Consider the following 26,774-nt stretch of genomic DNA (forward strand, 5'->3'; position numbering starts at 1 on the left):
GACGAAAAAGCCTGGATGCTGGTAAAAGAAAGCTGATGATTGTAAATCAACATTAAATAATCAACCTGCAAATAGTATGACCGTCTACATTCAGACTTTAATTTGATTTCATCTACTTTTTCTTCCCACCACTAGGCTTTGATTTCTTGTTTGTAGTTTCCTTTGCAGTATTCTCCGATGTTTCCTGGTTTGCAAAAATAGCAAAAACCATACCTCAGAAAGTACTTTAAAATGTTGCAAGTAGCAGGCAGACATTTAAAAGTTGCAGGTTTGCAGCTATAAACCACACAATTAAAGTACCATTGTCACAGAAAACACAATAGACGGGTTGGAAAACTTGTGAAGGACTTCAAAAATCAGGACTGCAAAAATCATGATGCTAAAGTAGGATAAAAACAGAGGAAGACGTTTGATGTGCAGTTCAGATGGCAAGGCATTGATCTGCAAACCCGTGATCATAGATGCTTTCGCCACAATCACATCTAAAGTAACTGAGTAGATTCAAAACCAAAAAATCCTTATTTCTATCTGGGTGAGTTCCCCAAGAACCCACCATACACAAGCTGAATTTCTATCTACTATATTTTCTCCATACAGCAATAGTAGACTCCATGCTCCAGGATGGTCTCAATTCTAAGACCTCGGTGATATTAACCACAATCGCAAGGAGCATATGTCATGAACTTCTTCCTTTGAATGGATTTTGTTGTTATACTGCAACATATGGATTAGGCCTTTTTCTGCTGAGGCATGAGAAAATATAACCAACCACATGCTTGGTCAATAAGAATAATGATTTCAGGTGTCCCATAAAACCCACTGCAAACTATTTAGAAATATGTACTGATACATGAAATAGAGTCGTCAATGAGCATCAGTTTGCTCTTTGAAAGCTTTCTCCAGTGTCTCAGATTTCATGCTCTGAAATGGACACTCTTGAAAAGCGCTCCCGAGTTTCCAGAACTCAGCTTCAGGATTGGCAGGTTTAAGCTGCCAATGACCTTTTGTCTTGAGCGCATACAAACTTGCAGAGTAAGCATCTTAGGCTTGAGTGTTGGTCCAGGGGATCCAAGCATAAATCTGTTTTCCTGTTCCAGGGGACCACAGCGCATGATAACAGATCAGATTAAGCATTCCTGAATATCTAAACAAACTTCTAACTGAAGTTGTCTTTCTTATTCTTTTCCTTCATTCTCTCTCTTTCTTTTTCTTTTTTTTGGGCAAGCGTTAACTTTAAAAAACATGTTGTGCTACGAGAAGGAAAGAAAATTAAATCTTTAAGCACCTTACTCAAGCAAGTGATAAAATTCACAAGATCATTTTGAAATCCTATAGACATGGAAAGTTGCATGGATATTTCTCAGATAGTGAATAGAGCCTTTAATGGAAAGAGGTTTGAGTGAAAGATTAGGAGAACGATTGAAAGACAATACTAATTAGATCTTCCGATTCCCAGCAGATAACACAAGATTCTTGGTCAAACTACTGGGAAACACTCCAAATCCTTAAAGGGGACAAGGTGACAAATCCACAATGAAAGTTTTTTTTTTTTGATAACACGGGGTGTCCCCGCTCCATTTTGAGGCGAGACTATTCCCTGCGGATGCATGCAATCACCCGCAACCACATGCATTGGATAATGCCGGGGAGGGGAGTCGAACCCACGTCTATAGGGAGCAAACCCACGGTGCTGGCCGCTCGTCCAAACCCGTCGGGTCACAATGAAAGAAAAATTAAAAACAAATTAGCTATAAAATCCCAGTATACATAATGACCGTTTGAAAGTAATTCCAATAAGGAAAGCCAATAAAAGAAACACTCAAAGCACTTGGTAGAAGCACAAACCTTCCGCTTAATTGGTGTTGTTACACTTGCAACTGGCTTAAAGAAGGATTCCAATCTGTACATAAAACCAATTTGGCATCATAGATCCACAAAATAGGAACTTCATGCAGAATTTACCATTCTGCCTCATAAGTCATAACGCTTACCGGCCTTGGGATGATTTGTTCTTGGCCACTTTGATCTTTTCTACTGACTGTTGAAAACATAGATGTCAATATACAAGAAACAATAAATTTTGTTTTGTGAAAGCAAGAGGACCTGAAAGACTACTTTAGGAAGCTTTTATGAAGGACAGGGAACATGCCTTTATCACTCGGTCATGGTTGAATCCATTTTCATTCACCAGGAAGGTTATGAGTCCCTAAAGATATAATAAAAATGTCTGTAAAGATGTCGAACAGATAAAAATGATTAGGAATGAAACAAGAGCCTAAAATGAAATAGCTCACTGCTTCGTCTGGAGCAGTCCACTTAAGCTCAGGCTGTGCTTCAATGTCAGAGACTAAAGGCTCTTTAAATAGACGTCTAGCTTCTTGATATGGCCAGTTCTCAGGTATTTGATACCTGCATTGGGAGACAAAGGAATCTGCTATAGTCTAGAGCATCAAACCTTTACAATAAGAGAAGGCCATACATGCTTATCACATCTGGAAGTGTGGAAATAAGGATGGAGAATTACTAAACTGGATAAACCTCATAAAAGATTTTGTTCGCTATTACCAATAAAATGCATAAGCTGCAGCAACTATAGCATAAATCATATATGCATGGACTGTATTTGAGCACCACCAGATCCACTTCCCACCATTTATCATTACTGTGAAACACAAAGTAGGCACACCCCAACTTAGACGATGGAGAAATGAGGATCTCCACATGGTCTTTATTGACTTAGAGAAAGCTTAAGATAGGGTCCTTAGAGAGTTAATCTGATGGGTGTTAGGAGAGAAAGGAGTTTCAAGAAAAATATATTGATATGATTAAGGATATGTATGAGGGAGTAGTAACAATGCGAATACCACTAGTGGAGAGAAGTGAGTTCCCAATTACTGTAGACTTGCACTAGGAGCTGCATTGAGCCTGCACCTTCTCTCATTGGTTATGGACGAGTTATGAGGCATTTGCAGGAAAGGATCCCGTGGTGTATGTTGTTTGTAGATGACAGTTTTGATTGAAAGGTGCTTTAGAACCTAAAGGATCTAAAATTAGTCAGCCAAGCAAAGTACATGGATTGCACTTTTAGTAACAATAGGAGTGGGAGGAATTAGTAATGATTGCTGACCAAGAAGTTTCCCTACATGACCACTTTCGATATCTTGGGTAGATGATTCATGAGTGGAGAGATTGAGAAGGATGTTGCCCAAAGAATTCAAGCTGCATGGAAGAAATGGAGATGTGCCTCTGGAGTTTCATCTAATCGTTGTGTACCATTCAAACTAAAAGGGAAATTTTATAGGATGGCCATAAGACCAGCCACACTTTATAGGACAAAATCTTGGGCAATTACGGAACAACATGTCCATAGGATGTATAGCTAAAATGAAAATGTTGAGATGGATGAGTGGCAAGACAATGATAGAATTAGAAATGAATGCATTCGAGGAAATTTAGGATTGGCACCAACATGTAGACAGATGAGCGAACATAGACTTGGATGATTTGGCCATGTGCAACGGAGGCCACGAATTGCACCTGTCGAGAGTGAGTTGATACAAGCCGAAGGCTCTAAAAGGGTGAGGGGAAGCCCCAAAAGGACACGAGTGGAGGTAATAAGAAAAGACCTAATGACATATGGTTTGTAACTGAAGTTATGACACTTCCAAGTGTCACTTGTATTGCCAATGTATCGATATCGCCAATATTTTTTTACTGTGTAATGACGCTTGTGTCACAAATGTATCGGTGATATTTCAATAATATAACCAATGTAGAGATATCACAGAAAGTTTGTTTATTAAAAAAAAAATCTATTTCAAATTTTTTTATGAGCATATTCTTGTATGCAATTTTCAATTTATCGTTGCTAATATCGCTAATATCTCAATATTATCATTATACCAACATGCTTGATATCAAGACCATAATCTTTCATTTTCCTTCCAGTTGTTGATGATTTCTTGACAAAATATTGTAAGTTGTTGATATTCTACAATATCAATGGATGTTTGGATGGATGATTGGATGGTTAGATGGGATCAATGGGATGGTTAGATGTTTCTTACAACGACACATGCTTTTAAGCCCCCATTAAATGGAAACTTATTGTGTATGTATTCTTTTTGCAAATTTTTTATTTCTAAATATGCAAATATGTGTATTTTAGCATCTCTTGAAGTTTCACTTAAAATTCTACCATTTGCTCATGTTTTCCCGCATTTCTAGTTATCAACGATATTATCGACGATATCAATATTGTTTCCGTATCCCTAGCCAGCAAAACTTGTAGCGATACCGATACTTCGAACACTGGTTGGGACAAGGCTTAGAATTATGGAAAAAGATTCATGCAGTTGACCCCAATTAGTTGGAACAAGGCTTAGATGATGGCAACAGTGATGATGACAGAGCAGGCAAACCACCATCCACTTCCTCCACCTACGTCCAAACCAAATTTCCTCTCGAACCCTAATAAGCAGAAAAGCCATTCCATTTAGACCATGTGGTTGCAAGAATTCAGTGTTAGTGGCTAGCAACCCAGCAAAATCCAACCAATTTTCCTCATTGATAACCTCATTAGCAGCAGTTCCCACAAAGTCTAATAGATTCATACCCATGACAAGTTTGGGTTGTTAGGCTTACACAATGAAGAAGAAACACCATATTTTTTGCAGTTGATATTCTTGACGATTGACCATGTGGACCTTTAGGAGATCTACCGATTCTGTCTTTAAGGTAGACCAAGAGAATGATTCCATTTTAAGTCATGATTAACCATGTGGACCTTCAGGAGATCTAGCAATTTGGTCTTTAAGGTAGACCAAGAGAATAATTCCATTTTAAGTCCTTCATTGCAAGATATTCTACCAAGGTGGCACTCCCACACTCCCACTTCCAATTGACATTTTGGCCTCATGCTCCCGCTTCCTAGGCTTTATACTTGTTAAGGCCTTGTTTGGCTTTACTAAAAAAAGTGTTTTTTTGTGTGTGTGTGTGTGTGTGTGTGTGTGTGTGTGTGTGTGTGTGATTTTGTTTATGAAAATAACTTTTTTAAGCCTTAAGTGTGTTTGGTTAGCCACTTAATTAATCAATTTTAGAAAAACAAATTTCCAAATCTGTACTTTTTTCTGCAACGCTTAGCCTTCCATTTCCTACAGTCATTTCCACTTTTACAGACTTGTGAAAAGCACTCATAAAGTGGAAGATCTTATTGGAAGGTTTGTCAATTGCACACGAGTGTAGAGCCATATACCTCGACACATGTGCCATCATGGCATGTAGGTCCGAGATAAATCCATCCATCAATTGGTCCGAACATGTTTTCCCTAAAATTAATTTGGTCAATTCAGAAGGTGGGCCCCAATATTGGAAACGGGTGGATGGGTTAGAAAACTCCGACTAAGTGTTTTAGAATCGTACATTTGTTTTGCAAACTATGGCCCACCTTACCAGTGGATGTAGTGGTGCCTTTCTAATGGATGGAATGGATCTCAGATCATCATGCAATAATGTCAAATGTGTGGCGTGTACATGAGTTGTATTGCACACCCATATGGGCTTAGCAAATCTCATCTCTAAAGAAGCCCGACAAATGCAATGACCCCTACCTGCAATGTGCTATGGGGGCCATTGGGATGACCTTGCAATATCCACTCCATCCGTCTGTTTTGCCGTATCATGTTAGGGTACGACTCCAAAAATGAGGTAGATTCAAGACATCAGTGAGCCACATCATAGGAAACACTGGGGATTCAATGCTCACCATTGAAACCTTAGTGAGGAAATTGTTTTTCTTATGCATGTTTACCAAACATACAATTTTTCACATAAGCAATTCTCGAAAAAAAAAACTCCGGAATTGTTTGCTGAGAATTAATTCACCGGTTGCTAGAAGAAACACTAAACAGGCCCTAAAATTTTGAAACAAACACTTACCCACACCAGCACCCAAATCCTCTTCTGCACCCCCATAAGCTTTGTACTAGTTTGCTCCTTCAGCCATCGTACCATGTTAAAATCACACTATCGCCCACAGAACCAATTTCACTTTTGCCGACCATTTAGTTGACAGCCATTGTCGAAGGGTAGTTAGCACTCGGCAAAATAGAACAACAATCATGGTTTTAAGACTTGGATGAGTCCCTACTCATCCAAGTAGACTCAAACTCAGTTGGACCCAATCTGGTTCAACACCACCAGTAACCCACAATTTGATCTTAGGCATGCCTCATGACAAAACTAGAACGAATGCACACAAAACCAAAATTTACCCATGACTGAATTCCATATACTCTGTATTTCACAAGTCCTGAGTCCTGACTGAAAGGAACATGGTTTTAAACATTGTCCGACTGAGTCAACTCGGTGTGGTGGAAAACAAAACGAGTCATTAGACAAGTCACATCATGAAACAAGACCGATTCTGACTGAGTTGGAACAAGTCTTTGGATGAGTCATATTCCAAATTGCTATCTAAAACCATGCAATGAGAGGTTGGAAAAACAAACAAACAGCAAGCTCCATTTTTACCTCCTAAAACTACAAGACATTCGGCTGGCTAGAAGAAAACAAATCCATAATAACCAATCTACAGATTCTACACCACGGATGTTAAACTCCAATCGTTCTACAAAGTGATTCTCACTACTGATTCCTAACAAGATATCCACCACAAGCTCCACACAGGCTCCTGAGTCCTTGAGGGGGACTTCTTTCCAACCTAGGATTTTTCTTGTTGTTCATAAAAGACATCAACTCTGCAATAACCCTAGGGGGTGATTCGGATGTGTGGAAACTCGCATAAGATAAAGATATTCATGTCTACCTGGACAATCCATTTATTTTGCTTGGGTAAATGTATAGGAGCACCTACAGGTGGTGTTGTTTTGCATTTGGATGACACCTACTGGATTTTGTTTTGCTAAAGAGTGTGCGGCAGGAGCACGTTGAAGAGGTGATCATCACAGGCACCAACATGGCACACGTGCAAGATTTGGGCCCTTAGGAATGCTAAGAGAGCACTCACTTAGGACCACGGTTTTGAGAATTGGTTGCATTAGAGCTGTATCGATAATTAATTAACCGTAGGAGTCACTCCCGCTATACGGGAGTGAAACAGTAGGACTTGGAAAAAATGGGCCGGCTGATACAGGGCATATATTGGCACATTTACACACCAGGCATAACGGCATATCAAAACTATGCATATAAGACCAATTCAATTTTTTCCCCATTTTTTCACCTCATTTCTCCAAAAAAATGCAAGAGTATGTGTGTCTTAGATTTGACCGTATTATTGCCTAAATAGAAGATCAAAAGAGGGGATTTAAGTGTCATCGAAAGTCCAAAGCAATTTTGCTCTATTTTCAATAAAAAATAAAAAAAAATGGTAAGCCACCAGTTGTTTGATTTCCTTCTTGTTTTGTTAGATTCAAACATAATAAGCCCCTGTCTACCAAATCATTAGTGATTTGTGTTCGATTGGGGCTTATTTCTTTCACAAATAAAGGCTCCTGAGAAGCGGAATAGTAATTATTCATTGGGGTCGCCACCTACTAGTTTTATGCTCTTTCTTTTATAGATATTATTGTGCTAATAAATAAAACTGTGTACCATTCATCATTTTTTGCTTTTTCCTCTTATTAACGGTAATGGGGTATATAGGATAGAAATATGCATTGGCAGGATGAATCCCACGGATTGCACAAATTTTGGGCATTTTAATGCCATTCAAGTTTTACCCAAATTAGATTGACACTATTCATCCAAATTATTAACAAAAAAAAAAAATCTTGAGGGAAATGGTGTATATAAATTAGAGACGAGCATTATTAGGATGAATCCATGGATTCCAGAACTTTTGGGCCATTTTGAGTCATTTAAGAGTGGCCGAATCAGGCTGGCACTATTCATCCCTTTTTTGTCATCATTACTCATTTCTAGACTTATTATCTTAAAGAAAAAAAATAAATATATGAGATCATCAGTCCATAAATAAATAATGATCTTATCTATCTATTTCTATATATATATATATATATATATATATATATATATATATATATATATATATATATATATAATGCTCAGCTGCACACCAGTTCTCTTGAGAACTTTTTGAGAACTCATCATATGTGATGTGAGTCCAAAATCTGAACACCAGTTCTCTTGATTTGCATCTCTTTGCTATGACCCACTAGAGTTTTTGATCAGTGTGAAAATTGGTCCCCTAGAGGTTTCATGGGATGCCGCATCACATGGGCCATTCGAATTAGAGGCCCATGACACGTATGCAAAGGTGAGCATACCCCTCTCTCTCTCTCTCTCTCTCTCTCTCTCTCTCTCTCTCTCTCTCTCTCTCTCTCTCTCTCTCTCTCTCTCTCTCTCTCTCTCTCTCTCTCTCTCTCTCTCTCTCTCTCTCTCTCTCTCTCTCTCTCTCTCTCTCTCTCTCTCTCTCTCTCTCTCTCTCTCTCTCTCTCTCTCTCTCTCTCTCTCTCTCTCTCTCTCTCTCTCTCTCTCTCTCTCTCTCTCTCTCTCTCTCTCTCTCTCTCTCTCTCTATATGCACGCACACACATACATATATACACGACGACGGGGTGTCCCCGCCCCTTTAAGGTGAGAATCTTCCCTGCAAATGCACGCAATCACCCGCCAACCACGTGCATCGGGTAATCCACGGGGAGGGTAATCGAACTCGTGTCTATGGGGAGCAAACCCACAACTGAAGCCGTTCGCCCAAACCATGATGCGTTATCTTATATATTGATATTACATATTTAGAATATAACATGGAAGAATTTAGAGCCAATCAGGTACTTCATGCTCAGCTTTAAACATGCAACCTGACAGACAACATTCATACCAAAGGATCTGTCAATGGTTGTTTCACAGGATGGACGTTACACTATCAAATACACATCAAAAACCAAAAAAGAAACACATTCAGGAACCTCACAGTTTTTGAAAATTTTGAGCAGTTCTTGATTTTTTTTTTGTCTCCCCCCAAAAAAAGGCCATTACAGGGCCGTATCGACCAACATAGGACCCATATCATATCAGCCAGCAAGCTGGCCAATGGAGGGCCCAATACTGATACTGAAAACTTAAATTAAGATAGGGTTGTCTTGGATAGCAGCATTCCAACCTCTACCTTGGACTGTGGAATGTTGAATTTTTTTTGGGCAGCCATGTCCAAATGGACAACCCCATCTTAAGTGAATACTGCATCCAGACACAATCGGACATGGAAATCCAAGTTCTATGTGAATCATCCTTATAACTAAATGATTTATAGAACTTGGCAAACCTCAATTGTATTCTTGACCATTAAAAAGGGTGTCCTGCCCCTAGAAGACATCAGTTTTCTTTTATTAACCGATACCCAAGGCCAACTTCAATAGAGACGCAGCTCACAACTTTAAAGTCCTCAAACTCCATATTTACCATCACTCTCAATAAAGAAAAGTTAATAGTAAAGAAAAAGGCACAAGACAAGACATTTTTACCCAACATAATAGTTTCCACCAAAAGTTACTTCCTTTATGGGGCAAGGATCCTGAATATCTTCTCGTCGAAGACAAAAAGGAAAGATCAGCCTTAGGATTGCAGTCCATGGGAGAAAGCATCACCAAATATTTGAAGCTGCGGCAGGCAAAACTGAAATTAACCTCTCAAACATTCACCTAAGAATCAGCTTTAAAGCCAAATCCATGCTACTACTTGAAACTCAACACCCAGGTGGGTTTGGAGTTCAAGTCTTGGGAGGAAAAGGATGGGAGAGCATGCTGTAAAGAAAAAAGTTCAAGACGTATCGAAGCTTTATCCTTTATCCAAGTATCCAAGTTCAGTAATTTAATCGGTAATCCAATCAGTAATCCATTCTTTTGAAGGAGTCAAGTATGATAGGCTATTAGCACAGAGAAAACCACTTTCCCCGTTGGTAGAACAATGAAGGAAGTAGAAATCATGCTGAAAGACAGTTCCCCCTATAGTTTGAAGATCTAGAATCATGCAAAGTTTTGGTAATGACAAAGAAACAACGCTAACATGAAAGTTCCTCTGAATTCAAATAGTGATGTGTGTATGTGGAAGATTTGGAATGCCTCAAACCTATCGATCCATGACATCTTGGAAAGATTAATAATGACCTTAAATTGTCTATGAACTTCTTTGCTAAAAATCTACAAGTATAATTTGTCCAATTTCTTCAGAAGTATGCCATAAACTAAACTCCATGGAAACAGTTCAACACTAATGCTATTAATGAGCCAATTCAAGGAGAACTGACTCGCAATCTTAATCTTCAGCTTCAATATTATTTGCAAGTTTGTCATAACAAGAGTGCTACTATTTCGCAATGAATTGCACAAGTATTAAATTTCAATATGAAATCATCACATTATAATCTCAAAGGAAAAAAGGGAAACAAAATAAAAAGAGCGGAAATTCATGAATAAAGAAATATGAGAAAACAAGCTTAATGATATAACTTGTAAAGCACCTCTCTCTGTTTATGTTCTCCAATACATTTTCTATAGAACCATGTTGGCGAATGAGCTTCAACGCTGTCTGACCCCCGATACCTATTTTATAGGGGCATGTTGTCTAAACATTAGTTCAACCATGATGTCCCTGACATACATATTCAATGCATAATTAACAATAAACAATAGTAAAATACGAAAACTGAAAAACCACATTACCTCGAATGCTATCACAATAGTCACATCCACAGAGAATGCACAAATCGATGAATTGATCCATAGTGAAGTTCAGTTCCTCCAAAATCTGGAAAAAAAAAAAAAAACAGTATTGGTCGTATTGGATACACCAAAGCAAAACTAAACAATCAGAAGCAAGCTTTTACACAATTCTTTGCACCTTAGCAACTTCAAATTCCATCACTGGGACTTTTCTCGAGCTTGGATCCATTAAATGCCGAAGAAATCTTGTAGCTCCAAAAGTTAGTGAATCCATATCTTCAGAAGCTACAGCATAAACCTAAAACACAAAATAAAATCGATGGTCATTGAAAATGCTGCTCGAAGGGGGAAAAAGTGTAAGAAACCCATGTTAACTACATGCCTTGCCACTTCGGCAAAGTGCTGCACACTCTGCTTCTGCTTCGGAAGGAGCCTATAAAGCACAGAAAGTCAATTCTATTACAGATTTAGGATGAATATTTGATGTCCATGTAAGTGAAAACATATGTACATAGCACATCTGCATGCATTTATGCATTACATCACCTCAATAACAGGCACCCCCATGAGTCTTAAAAGTCGTTTGCAGTCCTCGTTATGTTGCTTTGTCACCTATCAAAACAAACTCACTTAAAATATATAAACTTTACATGCATGTATACAAAAGGAATGCCTTGAATCACCTTAACCTCCTTTCCTCTCTGGGCCACATGATAAAACAATAACGGTAACAAACAGTAGAGCACCAAAAGACTTCCAATGGTGGAAAGGCTTATACACACCAACACAGGAGGTCATAAACTCCAGAAAAGCAAGGAAGAGAAGGGCACATTCTGAATTGCAGTCCTACCTACAACCAGTGTTTTAAATATCGACGATATCGGTCGATATATCCCACGATATATCTTGTATCCCACCTGTGCGATATGAAACGCACAGGTAGTGCCAATATATCCCACCCATTTGATCCAATGAGCATTTTCGATTTTCGATCCATGTTTTTGTTGTAAATCACGTTAAGCCAATGTCAAATGGTTACAAATCTACGATTCTTCATATTTTCCATGAAAAATCACGGATTTGAAACTTCGATTTTGAGATTTAGGGGAGATGGGTCAAGTTGCGGAAAATTGAGAAAATCAAAAATTCTCAATTTCTAAGTGTGTATTGATGTTTTGATTCCAATGTATATTGATGTCTTTTTCAACAATCCATAAAGTTTTATTGAAAAATTTGACCAATTTTACAATGTTCCCACGTTTCCCAACAACAACAATACATTAAGAGATACAACCGATATATCCCATGTGATAACCAATATGAATCCACATTCCTAGGGTGCGATACATTACGCATTAACGATATTTAAAACATTGCCTACAACAACGTCCACTTCCTATGGTATTTGGGACATTACCTGAACCACAAAGCTGAGACATGATTCTCCACACATCCCACATCAAAACTCAAAGAAAATTGCCGCACAAAAAATCCTAATTTCTCCCCCAACTAATCACATTGAGATCCCTCACAAAATACTTAAGATCAGACCTGAAACTAAAGCAAAAGTAATGCAGGGGCATTTTCACACCGGGCTCGAGTGGGGTCGCTTGTGGGATGCAAGGGCACACTCGGGGTGGGTACGGCCTACGGAGGAGGTCTCGTGTTCGAGACTCCTCACCAGGGGTGATTAATGCGCATTTCACACCGGGCTCGAGTGGGGTAGCCCGTGGGATGCGGGGACATGCTTGAGGTGGGCGGCCCATGTGATTTGGGGCCCACGAAGGGGGTTTGGTTGAGGTCTTAAAACCCATGAGATGTGGGGCCTGGGCTATGAGATAAAGGGATTAATTCGCCATACTCTAACAGTTCGAGCTTTTAGAGCAAGTGGTTAATTGTCCTGCATCAAATTGGTATCAAAGCGGGAGGTCTCAGGTTAGAAATTCCTCACCGGGGGTAATTAATGCAAGGGCATTTTCACACTGGACTCGAGTGAGGTCGCGTGTAGGATGCGGGGGCACACTCGGGGTAGGTGCGGCCTACGGAGGAGGTCTCGTGTTCGAGACTTCTCACCAGGGGTGATTAATGCGCATTTCACACCGGGCTTGAGTGGGGTAGCCCGTGGGATACGGGGACATGCTCGGGGTGGGCGGCCCATGTGATTTGGGGCCCACGAAGGGAGTTTGGCTGAGGTCTTAAAACCCATGAGATGTGGGGCCTGGGCTATGAGATAAAGGGATTAATTCGCCATACTCTAACAGTTCGAGCTTTTAGAGCAAGTGGTTAATTGTCCTGCATCAAAAAGCCAAAGGAGAGTGCATTCATTTCCCCTTCCATTTGATCATATCGAGTGAATCCTCTCATGGACCACTCATTCTAATGCATACTAAGGAGTCCTCAGTCAAACTAAAAATAGAGACTGCTTCCACCGCTATGGCAATGCCAATAAATACAACAACCAAACTCCCCTCATAAGTTATTCCCCCAAACTATGAAGACCTGGATCTCTCTGGTTTTGGCCATCGAACATGATTCTAAGACAGCATGAAGGTGCCTGATCAAGCATTCAAGTATCCAAGACCAAGAAATACAACAACCAAACTCCCCCTATAAGCTATTCCCCCAAAATATGAAGACCTAGATCTCTATGGTTTTGGTCATCGAACATGATTCTAAGACGGCGTGAAGGAGCTTGATCAAGTATTCACTATTCAAGTATCCAAGACCTCGGAAGTGACTGGTAACTACAGCACAAAGTTAAAACACAGATTATGTTTCAAGAGCTTCAATATTCCCTAGGGATTTGATGATTCTCCGGAATTATTAGGATTGGCTGGTGGACACTCATTGATAAGGATACATAATGATTCATATTGGTAATTACACAGTTAAATAGAAGCATCAGGCACGAATAGAATATGACACGTCAACTGTTCCAAATCTCTCTGTTTATTATACATGGGAACATTACTTTTCACAGGTATCAATTCCAAAGTAGGCTGCTTTCAGTATAGACTAACATTCCAAGCCCAATCAGAAAAATTAGAAGATTGAGCAGTCCGGCTTCAACAGATTTTGAAAACTAGTATGGGATAATCATATCTGCCATCATATATCATGACATAGTGAAAACTAAATGTCAGAAACAATATACCAGAGAAAAGAGCCCTACCTTTACTGTCCTTTTGCTGAACTTCTCAATCTCTCCCTTATCTCCAGTCTGGCAAATTGACAAACTTGTTTCAGAAAAAGCAAAAATAATAGCAATAATCACCTTGACAAAACCTTTCTAGACATTTTTGTTTATGGGGAAAAAATCCCATTTACCTCTATTGCAGTTGCCAAATCTGCAGTGGCATCTTCCCTTTTAGAGTACCTGCAAGCACATATATACAATGTATCAATCTTTACTCTATACGTAAACTAAGCAAGGCTTGTTGCAGATGTCATTTGTTTGAGAACATGCCGTTTTGCAAGCTCTTGCTTCTTCAGATCTGGTGGTGCCCCATCGAAAACATATCTGATAAAAACACCGACCAATTTGACAAAATAAATACAAGTAACAAAAACTACAAACAAAATAGAAGTGGCAAAAACCAACAGAATCACATTACACTGGCTTCAATCCAGATTCCAGCAGTCTTATCGTCCGAGAAAACATCCCTTGCAAATGACTACAACACAAGAAAATAAATAATCTATTGAAATAAGTTGCAAATAAATAAATAAATAAAATGAAACAAAACAATCATACTAGTCATCTCATCTGTATCTCTCACAAAAAAGGGAAACCCATGTGTGCAACACGGATGTTATAGCTTGCCCACTGCAAATGAATTGCATTAACGGTTGTGCGTGGGCCCATGGCCCTCTTGGTTTTGGTTATGGGCCTATGGCCCACAAGTTTCTTAGAGTTTTTAGACTTAAGATATGTTGGACATAAAGTGATGCAGGACAACTAACCACTTACTCTAAAAGCTCGAATTGATAGAGCGTGGCGAATAAATCCCTTTATCTCATAGCCCAGGCCCCACATCTCATGGGTTAGGTCATCGGCTAAACCCCCCTCGTGGCCCCACATCACATGGGTTCTGCCTCACACCTCATACAGGCCGCCCACCCCAAGTGTGTCCCTGCATCCCACATGGGACCTCACTCGAACTCGGTATGAAAATGCCTCTGCATTAATTACCCTCAGTAAGGAGTCTCGAACACGACACCTCCCAATTTAATACTACTTTGATGCAGGACAACTAACCACTTGCTCTAAAAGCTCGAACTAATAGAGCGTAACGAATCAATCTCTTTATCTCATAGCTGATGCAAGATAATTAACCAATTGCTCTAAAAGCTCGAACTAATAGAGCATGGAGAATCAATCCATTTATCTCATAGCCCCGACCCCACATCCATGGGCTAGGTCCTCAGCCGAACCCTCCTCGTGAGCCCCAAATCACATGGATTCCACGTCACATGGTCCCCAAATCACATGGGTTCCGCAGGCCGCCCACCTCGAGTGTGCCCCCGCATCCCACATATCACACCACTTGAGCTCGTGTGAAAAAGCCCCCGCATTAATTACTCTCGGTGAGGAGTCTCGAACATGAGACCTTCCGCTCTGATATCAATTTGATGCAGGACAATTAACCACTTGCTCCAAAAGCTCAAATTGATAAAACATAGTGAATCAATCCCTTTATCTCATTAGCCCAGGCTCCACATCCATGGGTTAGGTCATCGGCCAAACCCTCCTCATTTTTATTTATTTTTTTAAAAGTAACTTCATTAAAACGAGAAAGGGGACTACAACAGGAGAACAAAAAAAAAAAACAACAAAGACAGAAAAGAGGGCAAAGTTGCCGAGATGGCAAACCTCCCCTAACAACCAAGAAAAGAAAGATCAAAAGATTTTAAAATGGATACATTTGCAGCCCATTCGATCAACAACTTTTTAGCCCTCCTACCAACCACAAAACCAGAGGAGGAGACATTGTTGAAGCAATGATTGTTTCTTTCCTCCCAAACAGCCCACCAGATGGCGATGATGGCCATACGCCAAATGATCGTTTTAATCTTCCCTACTTTTTGCCCTTTCCAACTGGATAGCAAGTTGCCCGCTGACAAAGGAGCACACCAAGAGACCGAGAAATGCTGACAGAAGTCGGCCTGAATTTTAGTCATGAATGGGCAGTGAACCAGTAAATGATCGACCAACTCCGCATTGCTCATGCATCAGAGATAGATATTAACTGCAACCCTTTCTTAAGGAGATTATCCACAGTAAGTATTCTATTACAACTGGCTAACCACGCGAAACAAATGAACTTAGGAGGGGCCTGAATCTTCCATATGAATGGAGCCGCAAGTTAAACGTAGGGAGACTGAGAGCAGGAAGCATTGTATAGCGATTTGACAGAGAAAGAAGACGACTTTTCCAACCTCCATATTATGCCATCATCATGCTGATTGGAAAGGGGAACCGATCGGCTGAGCCGATCCAGAAGAGTTTCACACTCCAAAGTCTCGCAGTCTTTTAGATTTCGGACCGTTCTGATGTCCCAGACTATACGACCGACGGAGATGCTGTAGCAGTTGATGATTGGGATAGCTTTCATAGGGGAGAGGCAGTATATAAGCGGAAATTGGGCTTTGAGGGGCAGATCTCCAAGCCAAGGATCTTCCCAAAATCGAATAGATACGCCATCGCCCAGTTCGAACGAAGAATGACGAATGACAACATTATTTTGCTTAAGGATCCCTTTCCAAATATGGGAGACTTTGTAAGGGGAAGCCTCTTTAGGCCACCAATCCCCCTTTAAGGAATTATACTTGCCTCTAACTATCCTAGCCCACAAGGCCATCTTCTCTGTGGCAAATCTCCAAACCCATTTCCCTAGCAACACCGAGTTCATGTTCTTTAGATTTTTAACATTTGCTCCTCCTTCAATGAAGCCCTTACAAACGTCGTTCCAGTCCAACAAGTGGAACTTCCTTTGATTGTCTTTGCCATACCACAGGACATCTCTTCTAGCTTTATCAATGACCTTAAGCACCTGGCTGGGACATTTAAAGAGAGACATGTAGTATAAGGGAAGGCTTGACAGAGCAACTTTGATAAGCGTGAGGCAACCTCCCATAGATAAGTAACGGCATTTCCATGTAGCGAGTTGCTTGTAGAACTTGTTGGTTATCTTGTTCCACATGGACGTTGGCGGCCTCCCCACCGATAAAGGGAGGCCAACGAAGAGGGTTGGGAACACAACCACCTGGCAACCGAGAATGTTAGCGTAGCTCTGGAGCGGGGGGACATTAATACCCAAGATCTTCGACTTGGACATATTGATCGTAAGCCCAGAAACCGCTTCAAAGCAGTGGAGGGTGATTAGGAGATTATGAATATAAGCCTTTGAGTCTTCCGAAAAGATGAGCGTGTCGTCCGCAAATTGGATATGAGTGAGCGGGTTGGGAAGACCAGGCAGCGCAATTCCACGAAGAAGCCCCTGATCTTGCCCTCTGATTATCATGGCAGACAGCGCTTCTGCCACTATCAGAAAGAGAAACGAAGAAAGGGGGTCACCCTGACGGAGGCCTATGGAACTTTTGAAGAAGCCTTTTGGGGATCCATTGAGGAGAACTGAAAAATGGGCCGATCCGATGCAAGTAGTTATCCAGAATCTCCACTTAGCTCCAAAACCCATCTTGCGAAGTATATAGAGCAGAAAATCCCAATGAACATGGTCGTACGCCTTTGCAATATCTAGTTTGCAGAAGATGCCTTTAGATTTCGACCTGTGGCAGGAGTGGAGAACTTCATTTGCTATCAGCGCGCCATCTGTAATCTGTCTCCCCCTTAAAAAAGCATTCTGATTAGGAGAGATGAGGTTGCCGATAACCTTCGACAGGCGAGTCGCAAGGACTTTGGCTAAAATTTTGTAGGGACCACCAATGAGGCTAATGGGGCAGAATTCAGAGAAGAAGTGGCCCCTATAACCTTAGGGATAAGAGAAATGAAGGACGCTCCAAGCCCCTTCGATAGTCTGCCACGGCTGTGGAATTCCTGCATGAAAAGAAGGAGATCGACGCGAACGACCTCCCAGAAAGACTGGAAGAAGGCCATTGAAAAGCCGTCAGGACCTGGCGATTTATCCCCCTCCCATTGCGTCAATCGCCTCTTTGATCTCCTTCTCAGTGAACTGAGTTTCCAGCGCCTCCGCATCGACCGTATCCAGAACAGGGAAGGAGATGTTATCCAACTGAGGCCTCACCCAGTTCTCAGCCGAGAGGAGATGAGAGAAGTGGGCGATGGCATGCTTTTCGATTTCAACTTTATCCTCAATTACGGTCCCCTTGTCGAAAATGCCGAGAATGGCCTTCGAACGAGCATGCAGGTTGGCTAGATTGTAGAAATATTTCGTATTCTTATCGCCCTCAGCAATCCATTTCGCTTTAGATTTGATTCTCCAAGCAGCTTCTTCTTCAATTACTCTGTTAGACAAGATCTGAATTATGGATATTCGTCTCGATAGAGACTCAGACGAGGACGGGCGATCTTCAGAAATCGAATCGATTTGCTGGAGTTCCGATAAGAGGTTGTCGGTATCAGCCTCCCTTTTCTTGACCTCCTCCTAACACCACTCCTTTATCTTAGCCTCGAGAAATCTAAGTTTACACAGAATTTTGCGCTCGGCGAAACCATCCGCCTGAAAGCCAAACCACCATTCGATGATTTTCTGCCTGAGATCATCGGAAAGGAGCCAAGCCAAATTGAATCTAAAGGGTTTAGGACCCCAGTCTTCTTTGTCCACCGAAAGCAGAATCGGACAGTGGTCGGAGGTGGTTCTAGGCAAAGCCACTTGCTGAATGAATGGGAAAGCTTCAACCCATTCGGGCAAAAGAAGAAATCTGTCTAAGCGAGACTGGATAGGGGAAGCCCGCCCATTGGTCCATGTAAATCTTACACCCTTCAGCGGGAGATCGATAAGTTGATGGAGTTGAATCCAGTCAGAGAACTGCAGCATTGCCGAAGTCGGCCTTCTGTTTCTGGAATGATCTTCCGGATAACAGGTGGCATTGAAATCTCCTACTACACACGACGACCCTGGAAATGAAAGTCTAACCTGCGTTAGCTCCTCCCAAAATTGAGGACGAACCGACTCAGCGATGGGCCCGTAAACAACAGAGAGGAGGCAGGGCAATGGAAAGGGGAACGCTTATCTTGGAGTTGAAGTGAAACGGAAAAGATACCCTTGGAGGATGATAAGAGATCCCATCTAGAAGATTTCCAAGCAACCATGATTCCACCCGAGGATCGACAACATCCAAGGTGATCCATTTGGCGTCGGCCGCTCCCCAAAGCGTAGGGAGAAGACGGTCTTTAAAGCAGGCAACCTTTGTCTCTTGAAGACAAACAACTTCGGGATCATGACGAGAAATGGAAGCTTTGATGAGGCTCCTTTTATGCTTGGAGCCAACCTCCCTGACATTCCAAGAGAAAATCTTCATTGGGAAACCATCCTTCCCCTGATATCCGACCTCTTGGACGAGGCATTAGAAGCTGATAGGAACCCTGGGCTGGCTTAAAGGCGTTGTAACTCGCGGTTGGTCGATATTCTGGCTAATTGTTTGGAAGGCGAGTTGCCTTTCAGGAGAGGTCTTCCTCTGTGTTCTATACAGTGGAACAAAGCAATGTAGTCTTCCAACTGATCCTCGAAGGACAGACCTAGGGCCTGCCCTACCTTCCCCATAGCTTCTTTGATCCAACGCTTGTTCTGTAGCTTGGATATCAAGTCCACCCTATCCCTTGCCAAGGTTGTGTCTTCTGTCCGTGGCTCAACGATCATCTGGAGGGGTTCCGCTATGAGGACCTCAAGGATAGATGTTCGTCAAAAAGCGTGAGCGGACCCGATTCCAATGCGTCAACAAAGAGGGAAGAGGAGAGAGGGAGAGAGAGAGAGAGAAGAGGAAGGCCGGGACTGGTAGTCGGAATGGCTATAGATGGACATCTCTCCCTCCCGAGTCATCTTCAGGGTCAGAGAAGGGATAGGGGTAAGAGGAGAGAAGGGGTGACAAGGAAAGGTTGGGAGTCTTCCAAATCGAAAGAGGAGAGTCAGTACGGAGGTGAGGGGTGGAGGTGTTGGGTGCTGGTAAGGACGGGGTAAGGGCAGGGAGCGAGGGGGGTAAGAGGAATCGGGTGTCGAGATGGGAGGTAACTGACGAGAGAGGAATCGAATCCAGACCCAAAGGTATGCCATCCCACGAATGACCGAAAGAATCGTCGATCCTACCACGTGTCCCGCATCCCTCCCTTGGTTCACTCCAAAAGAAGGCACGCGTTCGACGATGCAGGGTGAGGGCTGGGCAGGCGGCGGAATAATAAATATCTCTAACGATCTGCTACAGGTTGCGTCGTTAATCGAGGGGGTCTTCTGCTTATCCCCCGGATAAACCGTCTCCTTACTACCCTGCGGACCCCAGGAGTTGCGCGAGACACCACGTGTCGCTGAAAGAGAAGAAAATTCCTTCGCTAGCTGTGCTGGAGATCCGGACATCGCGCCACGCGTTCTCGACGAAGCGCCAGCGTTCGTCGCGTGCGGAGATCGAGGCGTAGTTACTAGCGGAGATGACGTGGGAGGTAGATTTGGGCAGCCACGTATCTCTATGCCATCAAGGCATCTGACATCGAGCCGACTCCCGCCTACAAAAATGTCAGGATCATGTGAAGGTGTTCCACAAGAGTATTGAGATTGTGCTCTCTCAACAATGGAGGATGGTTGTGGTTCCGAAGGCGCCAGCTCTTCTCAAATTCGCCAGAGATCACCCCATCTAGGACACTGCTCCTGTGGAGATTCCCTCATAGCTCCAAATCCATGGGTTCTGCCTCACATGGGCCCCAAATCACATAGGTTTTATGGGCCGCCCACCCCGAGTGTGCCCTTGCATCCCACAGGCCACCCCACTTGAGCTCGATGTGAAAATGCCCCCGCATTAAAAGCCCAAGCCCCACATCGCATGTGTTAGGTCCTTGGCCGAACCCCCCTCATGGGCCCCACAACACATGGGTTCCGCCTTACATGAGCCACCCACCTCACACGGACCACCCACCCCGAGTGTGCCCTTGTATACCACAAGCCACCCCACTCGAGCCCGATGTGAAAATGCCCCTGCATTATAAAGTTTATTGTACAGGGATATTCTTGTCATATTTACTTTTTATTACTTTAATAAAAGAGAAAAGGGTGGGGACGTGTAACCCTAACCCATTCCTTTCTTCCTTCATCTTTTCTTCTCCCTTCTCTCTTCTTTTCTCTATCTTCCTTCTCATTTTCATTCTTTATACCAATCTACAAATTGGAAAAAACTTACAACACCAACCAAATGATTCATTGTGTGAGTCCCATCATGAATGTGCCATGGTAGATAAAACTCACTGATTAGATGATCTTTAACTGGTCAATCTGTGAGCTACAGGCTGATGGCTGCAAAAAAAAATCTGCAAGAGTTGGGACCAAATGGGAAGCCAATATATGGATCTGAAGGCTCATCTCCAATCCGTACAATTTATGGGGAGTGGACCACCCAAGATGGCACCCACCCAATGAGTGGTTGCAGGCACGTGTCCTGTATTTATGCAGCATGTGGGTTACAAAAGATGTGCACTGTGTAAAGGTTAGCAAAGGTCAATAATGAAACGACCAAAGAAAAAGAAATTCAATGAAGCATTTCCAACCTTGTTACTTCTCCGGCCTCATTTGTAAGCGTTTCAGTCCCAATCCTTCCCACCACAATCTGCACATTCACAATTTAATGCATACACTTAGCTATAAAACATTTCCTTGACCTTTCTAAAATTAAAATAAAACATTTCCTTGATGAGTGGTTTTGTTTTTCTTCCCTGCATGTCAGATTAGTATTTGCCGTGCTTTATGAACTACATGCAAAATTCACACATTCTATCTCTGCCCACGAGATTTGGACCGTTCATCTTTCGGGTGACCACCAGACCGTTCATCTTTCGGGTGACCACCACACAAATCCCTATCATGGGTGGGCAAAAAATGAGAGTGGTTGGATGATCCACGTCTGGCATTTTACTAATGTTTTACAACAGAAAATGATAGCTACTATTTACACCCACCCTTTTTGGTGTGTAGACCCTTCTTCAACATTTGGCAAAATACCATAACATAGTTGTACTGCTGTTACTACCCAAAGTACAGAATGGGTGCATTTATAAATCTATACGAGTATCATGTAAATTTTAGACATCATGGGGTCACTTGGATGCCCATAAGTTTTTTAGTTGTGAGTGATTTTTAGGTGAAGGACACTTATATGCTACCTTTTTAAATGCAAGTTGTAAGTCACTTACAGGTAAGTCATTTTTTGTATTTGGGTAAGCTATCAGTCAGTTACAAGTAGTTGCGTGTTCACGCAAAGCAGAGCTTGGAGTAGGGAATCGCTCCTAAATATTATAATCACCTAAGTAAGCTTGGCACAAAATATATCATTTCGTAAAGCCTATCTAGATGAATATTTGAGTTGATTTTTAGGCTAAACCAATCATCAGGTGGGCCATAAAAGTAGGCCCACGGTTTTAAAATACTTGTAATTTTTGGACACTTGCTTGTTGAAATAGGACCATTGGATATTTTCCACTTAGCCATCCAATAAATGCCCATCAATACGATAGTCACATAACCAAATAAGAGTAATTTTCTTTTCATTGTACATCTAAATTGGAACCCATAATTTGAAAATTTTAATTACTTTTATGCCACATGCAAGTTCTAAGCAACTTCTAAATGCTCAAGAATATCACCCTCAACAGCTACCATATGGTTGATACATATCAATCTCGGGGGTGACCGGTAAGGTAGACCTAAACCAATTTTTAACACTTGCTACGTTCAAGCATTGTTTCATTTTGTGTGAACGCCATCCTTTGGACTCTATCGTGAAAGTTCCACAATCAAACAAGTTAAGCAATCAAACAATCCTAATGGTCCAATCTTCTTCTTTTTTAAGATACTGGAATTTATTAAAGCCACCAGGGCAGGAAAGAGAAACAAAAGAAACTAAAAGGAAACAAAAGAATTACAGCAGAGCCCTTACGGGGTCCCAGTCCCTTATGAACACCTGAACCCTAGATAAAACCCCACGAACCGAACCGGAAACATTGCAAAAGCAACAGTTATTTCTTTTGTTCCATGTCGTCCATCGCCCGAAGAACGACAAGAAGGGCAAATTTCCAAAGCTGTGATTTCCTCTTTCCAATCCTTACTACATGCCAAGATCGAAAAAGGGTCTCAATCAAATTGGGCATTACCAAAAACATATTGAAACCATAGAGGACCTTGAACCAAATGCTAGAGAAAACAAATAGGTAAAGAAAATAAGCATTAAAAAGAAAAAAGAAAGAAAGAACAATGGTCCACATTCAACTGTAAAAGCCCATCGAACAAAGTGGAACCATAGTCCAAATTTTTGCACTCATCTCCTGTACCCCACAATGAATGGACCACAGTCAACTTATGCTAATCAAACGGTATAAACCGCTCAATCAGCCGCCTAAAAAATATACAACTTACAATAATTGTATCACATAATGCAAATGCACTGAGAAAGAGAGTGACCATGAACAGTTCAAATCATCATTTAGGATTCAGTGAGGCCATGACTGTGGGGCCCACCTTGATGTATGTTTTGTATATCCACACCATTCATCAGTTTTAGCAGCTCATTTTAGGGCATGGGCCCAAAAATGAAGAAGATCCAGATCTCGGGTGGGCCACACCGCAAGAAACAGTGGGGATTGAACGCCCACCAATAAAAACTTCTTGTGGGCGACAAAAGTTTTGAATCAAGCTGAAATTTGTGTTTTCCCGTCATCCAGGTCTGAGTGACCATATCAACAGGTTGGATGGCGAAAAAACATTACGGTGGGCCCTAGGAAGTTTTTAATGGTGGGTGTTCAATCACTACTATTTCTTGTGATGTGGTCTGCCCGAGATTTGGATCTACTTCATTTTTGTGCCCGTGTCCTAAAATGAGCTGGTAAAACTGATGGACAACATGGATATACAAAACATACATTAAGATGGACCCCATTGTCATGGCCTCACTGAAGTCCCGACCCTAGGGCGCCGTGATTGTGGCCCAATCAAATGTACAAAAGAAGAAAAAAAAATAATGCATTACCCTACCCCTAGCTCCGATTGTTTAGAGGGAGAGAGCGAGGAAGAAAGGAGCACAACACCCCAATTACAGACACACACGCAGAGGAAGATGGCGACCCGTTTCCCATCTTTCCCCTCTTTATGGAAGCTAGGACCCAACACCTAGTAATGGTTGATGAATGGGGCTTATTGCTAGCTGCTTAATGGTGTTGTAACATAGCTTTGTAGTGTGTTGGAGCTGGATTGGCCACTCTGTTGCATGCTCCACTGGAGCTTCTTCAATGGCTGCAGCTTTAATGGTGCTGAAGCTACTTCAATTGATGTGTTTCCCCCCTTTTCCCTTCTTTCTGAAAAAAACAGAATCTTGGCATGTAAGTCACTTACAGGGAAGTGACTTCTCATCCCCAGCCCCATGAAGTCTCCTAGCAGTTTTGCTTGTGACTTAGAGGTGAATTTCCTCCCCCAAACACCACCTGTATTTAGGGCTTGTTTGGATGCCTATAAGTTCTTTTAAGTTGTAAATGACTTACCTGTAAGTCACTTACAAGTGAAAGTTACTTACAGGTAATCTGTTTGGATGTAAGTTGTGAGTTACTTACAGGTAAGTTAGTTTTTCTGTTTGGATAACCTGTAAGTTACTTACAAGTAGAAAGTTGTATATTCACATCAAGCAGAGCTTAGATTAGAAAATTGCTCCAAAATGTTATAATCATATAAAAAAAACATGGGATTAAATATGTTATTTTGTTAAGCCCATCAGCATGAATATTTGAGATAATTATTAAGTTAAACCAATCATCAAGTGGGCTATAAAAGTGGGCCCACGAATTCAAAATATCTATAACATGGAGTAATAACTCAATTTAAACATTGAGAATAAACTACCTTAGTGAAAAACTTGGCAACACAAACAAGGTGGGCCTAAAATCCCTGATGGAGAAATGGTTGGGCGGAGTGGATATATAATACATCATCAAGGTGGGCCCAGAGCAGGGGTAACACCCACTATTGTGTTACCAGTAATGCAATTAGAAGCTCAAGTGGACCATACCACAGGAAACAGTGGAAATACTAAATTAGACCGTTGAAACCTTTCTAGCGCCCATAGTGATCTTTATTTGTCATCCAACATGTTCATGAGATCACAAACACCTGGATGAGGGGAAAAAAAATCAGCTTGATCCATAACTTTTGTGGCCCCCCAGAAATTTTCAACAGTATACACTCAATTCACACTATTTCCTGTGGTGTGATCCACTTGATCTTTGGATATAGCTAATTTTTAGGGTTAGGATTTAAAATTAAGTATTAAAATGGATGGACAATGTGGATCAAATACATATATCATGGTGGATCCCACAGAGTTTACGCATTACTCAGTACTCAATCCCTTCCTGCAAAATACTCAGCCGCGCACAATTTCGCAAGAGTTCTCTTGAGAACTCATCGTACGTGACTTGAGTTCAAAATCCGAACGGTCCACGTGATGAAGAACCCCATGAAACCCTTATGACCCAACTTTTACTTTGATCTAAAACAGTGGGCCATGACAAAAGAAAACATTTTCCTACCTTGATTTGCATCTCTCTTTTATATGGCCCACCAGAGTTTTAAATCAGGGTGAAAATTGATCCCTGGTGGTTTCATGGGATGCTGCATCACATGGACCATTCGGATTAGAGGTCCATGACACGTGTGAAAAAATGTGCACATGCATATAAGTGAGCATGGCTTATTGATTAACGTCAAGCTACTACCATTTTGAAAGAGAAAAAAAGGGTTGATGAAAACCTACTGTTATAGGAGGAGAAGAGATGGAAGGCGGTAATTGCAGAGACGGAGAGAGATTGCAGAGAGGGAGGAGGAGAGAGCTTGGGATGGAGAGGCGAAACCTTTAATCCTCATTGGTGCGTTTCTCCCTCTTCCACTCTTTTTAAAAATCCGACCGTTGAGCCTGTAAGTGACTTACAGGGAAGTGACTTCTCACCCCCACCCCCCTGCAGTTTTTTGGTAGATTTGTCTGTAAGTGACTTACAGGTTGTAAGTTACTTACAGATGATTTTTCTCCCCCGAACACCACCTGTAACTGACTTCCCTGTAAGTTACTTCCCACTTACCCAACTTACAGGCATCCAAACAGGCCCTAAGTAACTTACCACTTACAGAACTTATAGAAATCCAAACAACCCCCACACAAATCCCTATCATGGGTGGGCAAAAATCATAGTGGTTGGATGATCCACATCTGGCATTTTACTAGTGAATTACAACAGAATGGTTGCACTATTTACACCCACCCTTTTTGCACATTTGGTAAAATAATGGTACATACCAAAATAATAGTACATAAATGTACTGTTGTTATTACCCGAAGTAAAAAAGGGGGTGCATCTACAAATCTATGTGAGTATAGTATAAATTTTATACATTATCAGTCATTTCCAGGCATTTGAATCCAAACACATACACTCTAAAGAATTCTTCTTTTTCTTTCTTTTCTAAATGAAACAAACGAATAATAGATAGAATCTTGAAGATGACCGGTGAAAATTGAGAAAAAAAATAAAAAAAGGAAAGGGATTGTACGAACGAGGAACTGATAGATGCTCATGCTAGCGTCGATGGCGATCTTACGGCCGAAATAGCTCTCGAATTTCTGCTCTTTCATGCCCTTTGGAGCATTGTCGGCAAGCAGCTTCGTCAAACCCTAGCATATCGAGAGAGATGAATGAAAAAAATGCAGAGCGATGGAGATGGAATAAAATAGGCGAATGAAAAACCCTACCTTGATACCCATTTCTAACAGCTGCTGTGTATTGGAAAGAAGAACAGGAGAAGATGCTTTTCAGAAAATGGAGGGGTTTTTACAGGCCTGAAAGGCTTTTCCCGCGCTCG

At 41.5% G+C, this 26,774-nt stretch overlaps 1 protein-coding gene across 2 annotated transcripts; it reads right to left on the reverse strand.

Moving 5' to 3' along the window:
* On the reverse strand, nucleotides 1-26,774 carry LOC131225110 (flap endonuclease 1). 2 transcript variants are annotated; one of them, XM_058220536.1, is made up of 17 exons: nucleotides 26,665-26,774; nucleotides 26,470-26,586; nucleotides 21,431-21,489; nucleotides 14,319-14,378; nucleotides 14,171-14,224; nucleotides 14,032-14,080; nucleotides 13,877-13,924; nucleotides 11,251-11,316; nucleotides 11,087-11,137; nucleotides 10,883-11,002; nucleotides 10,705-10,789; nucleotides 10,503-10,584; nucleotides 2,295-2,409; nucleotides 2,146-2,206; nucleotides 1,992-2,034; nucleotides 1,846-1,900; nucleotides 1-184 (listed from the first exon to the last, which is right to left on the reverse strand). In XM_058220536.1, exons 1-17 carry the CDS (start codon nucleotides 26,674-26,676, stop codon nucleotides 113-115), a joined length of 1,149 nt encoding a protein of 382 aa, XP_058076519.1. In that variant the 5' UTR covers nucleotides 26,677-26,774; the 3' UTR covers nucleotides 1-112. The 2 variants fall into 2 exon arrangements, with proteins under 2 accessions (XP_058076519.1, XP_058076520.1); XM_058220537.1 differs by lacking the exon at nucleotides 1-184 and adding an exon at nucleotides 437-1,088.

The sequence above is a fragment of the Magnolia sinica genome, chromosome 14 (assembly GCF_029962835.1).
Source record: "Magnolia sinica isolate HGM2019 chromosome 14, MsV1, whole genome shotgun sequence".
In the NCBI taxonomy this organism is placed as follows: Eukaryota; Viridiplantae; Streptophyta; class Magnoliopsida; order Magnoliales; family Magnoliaceae; genus Magnolia; species Magnolia sinica.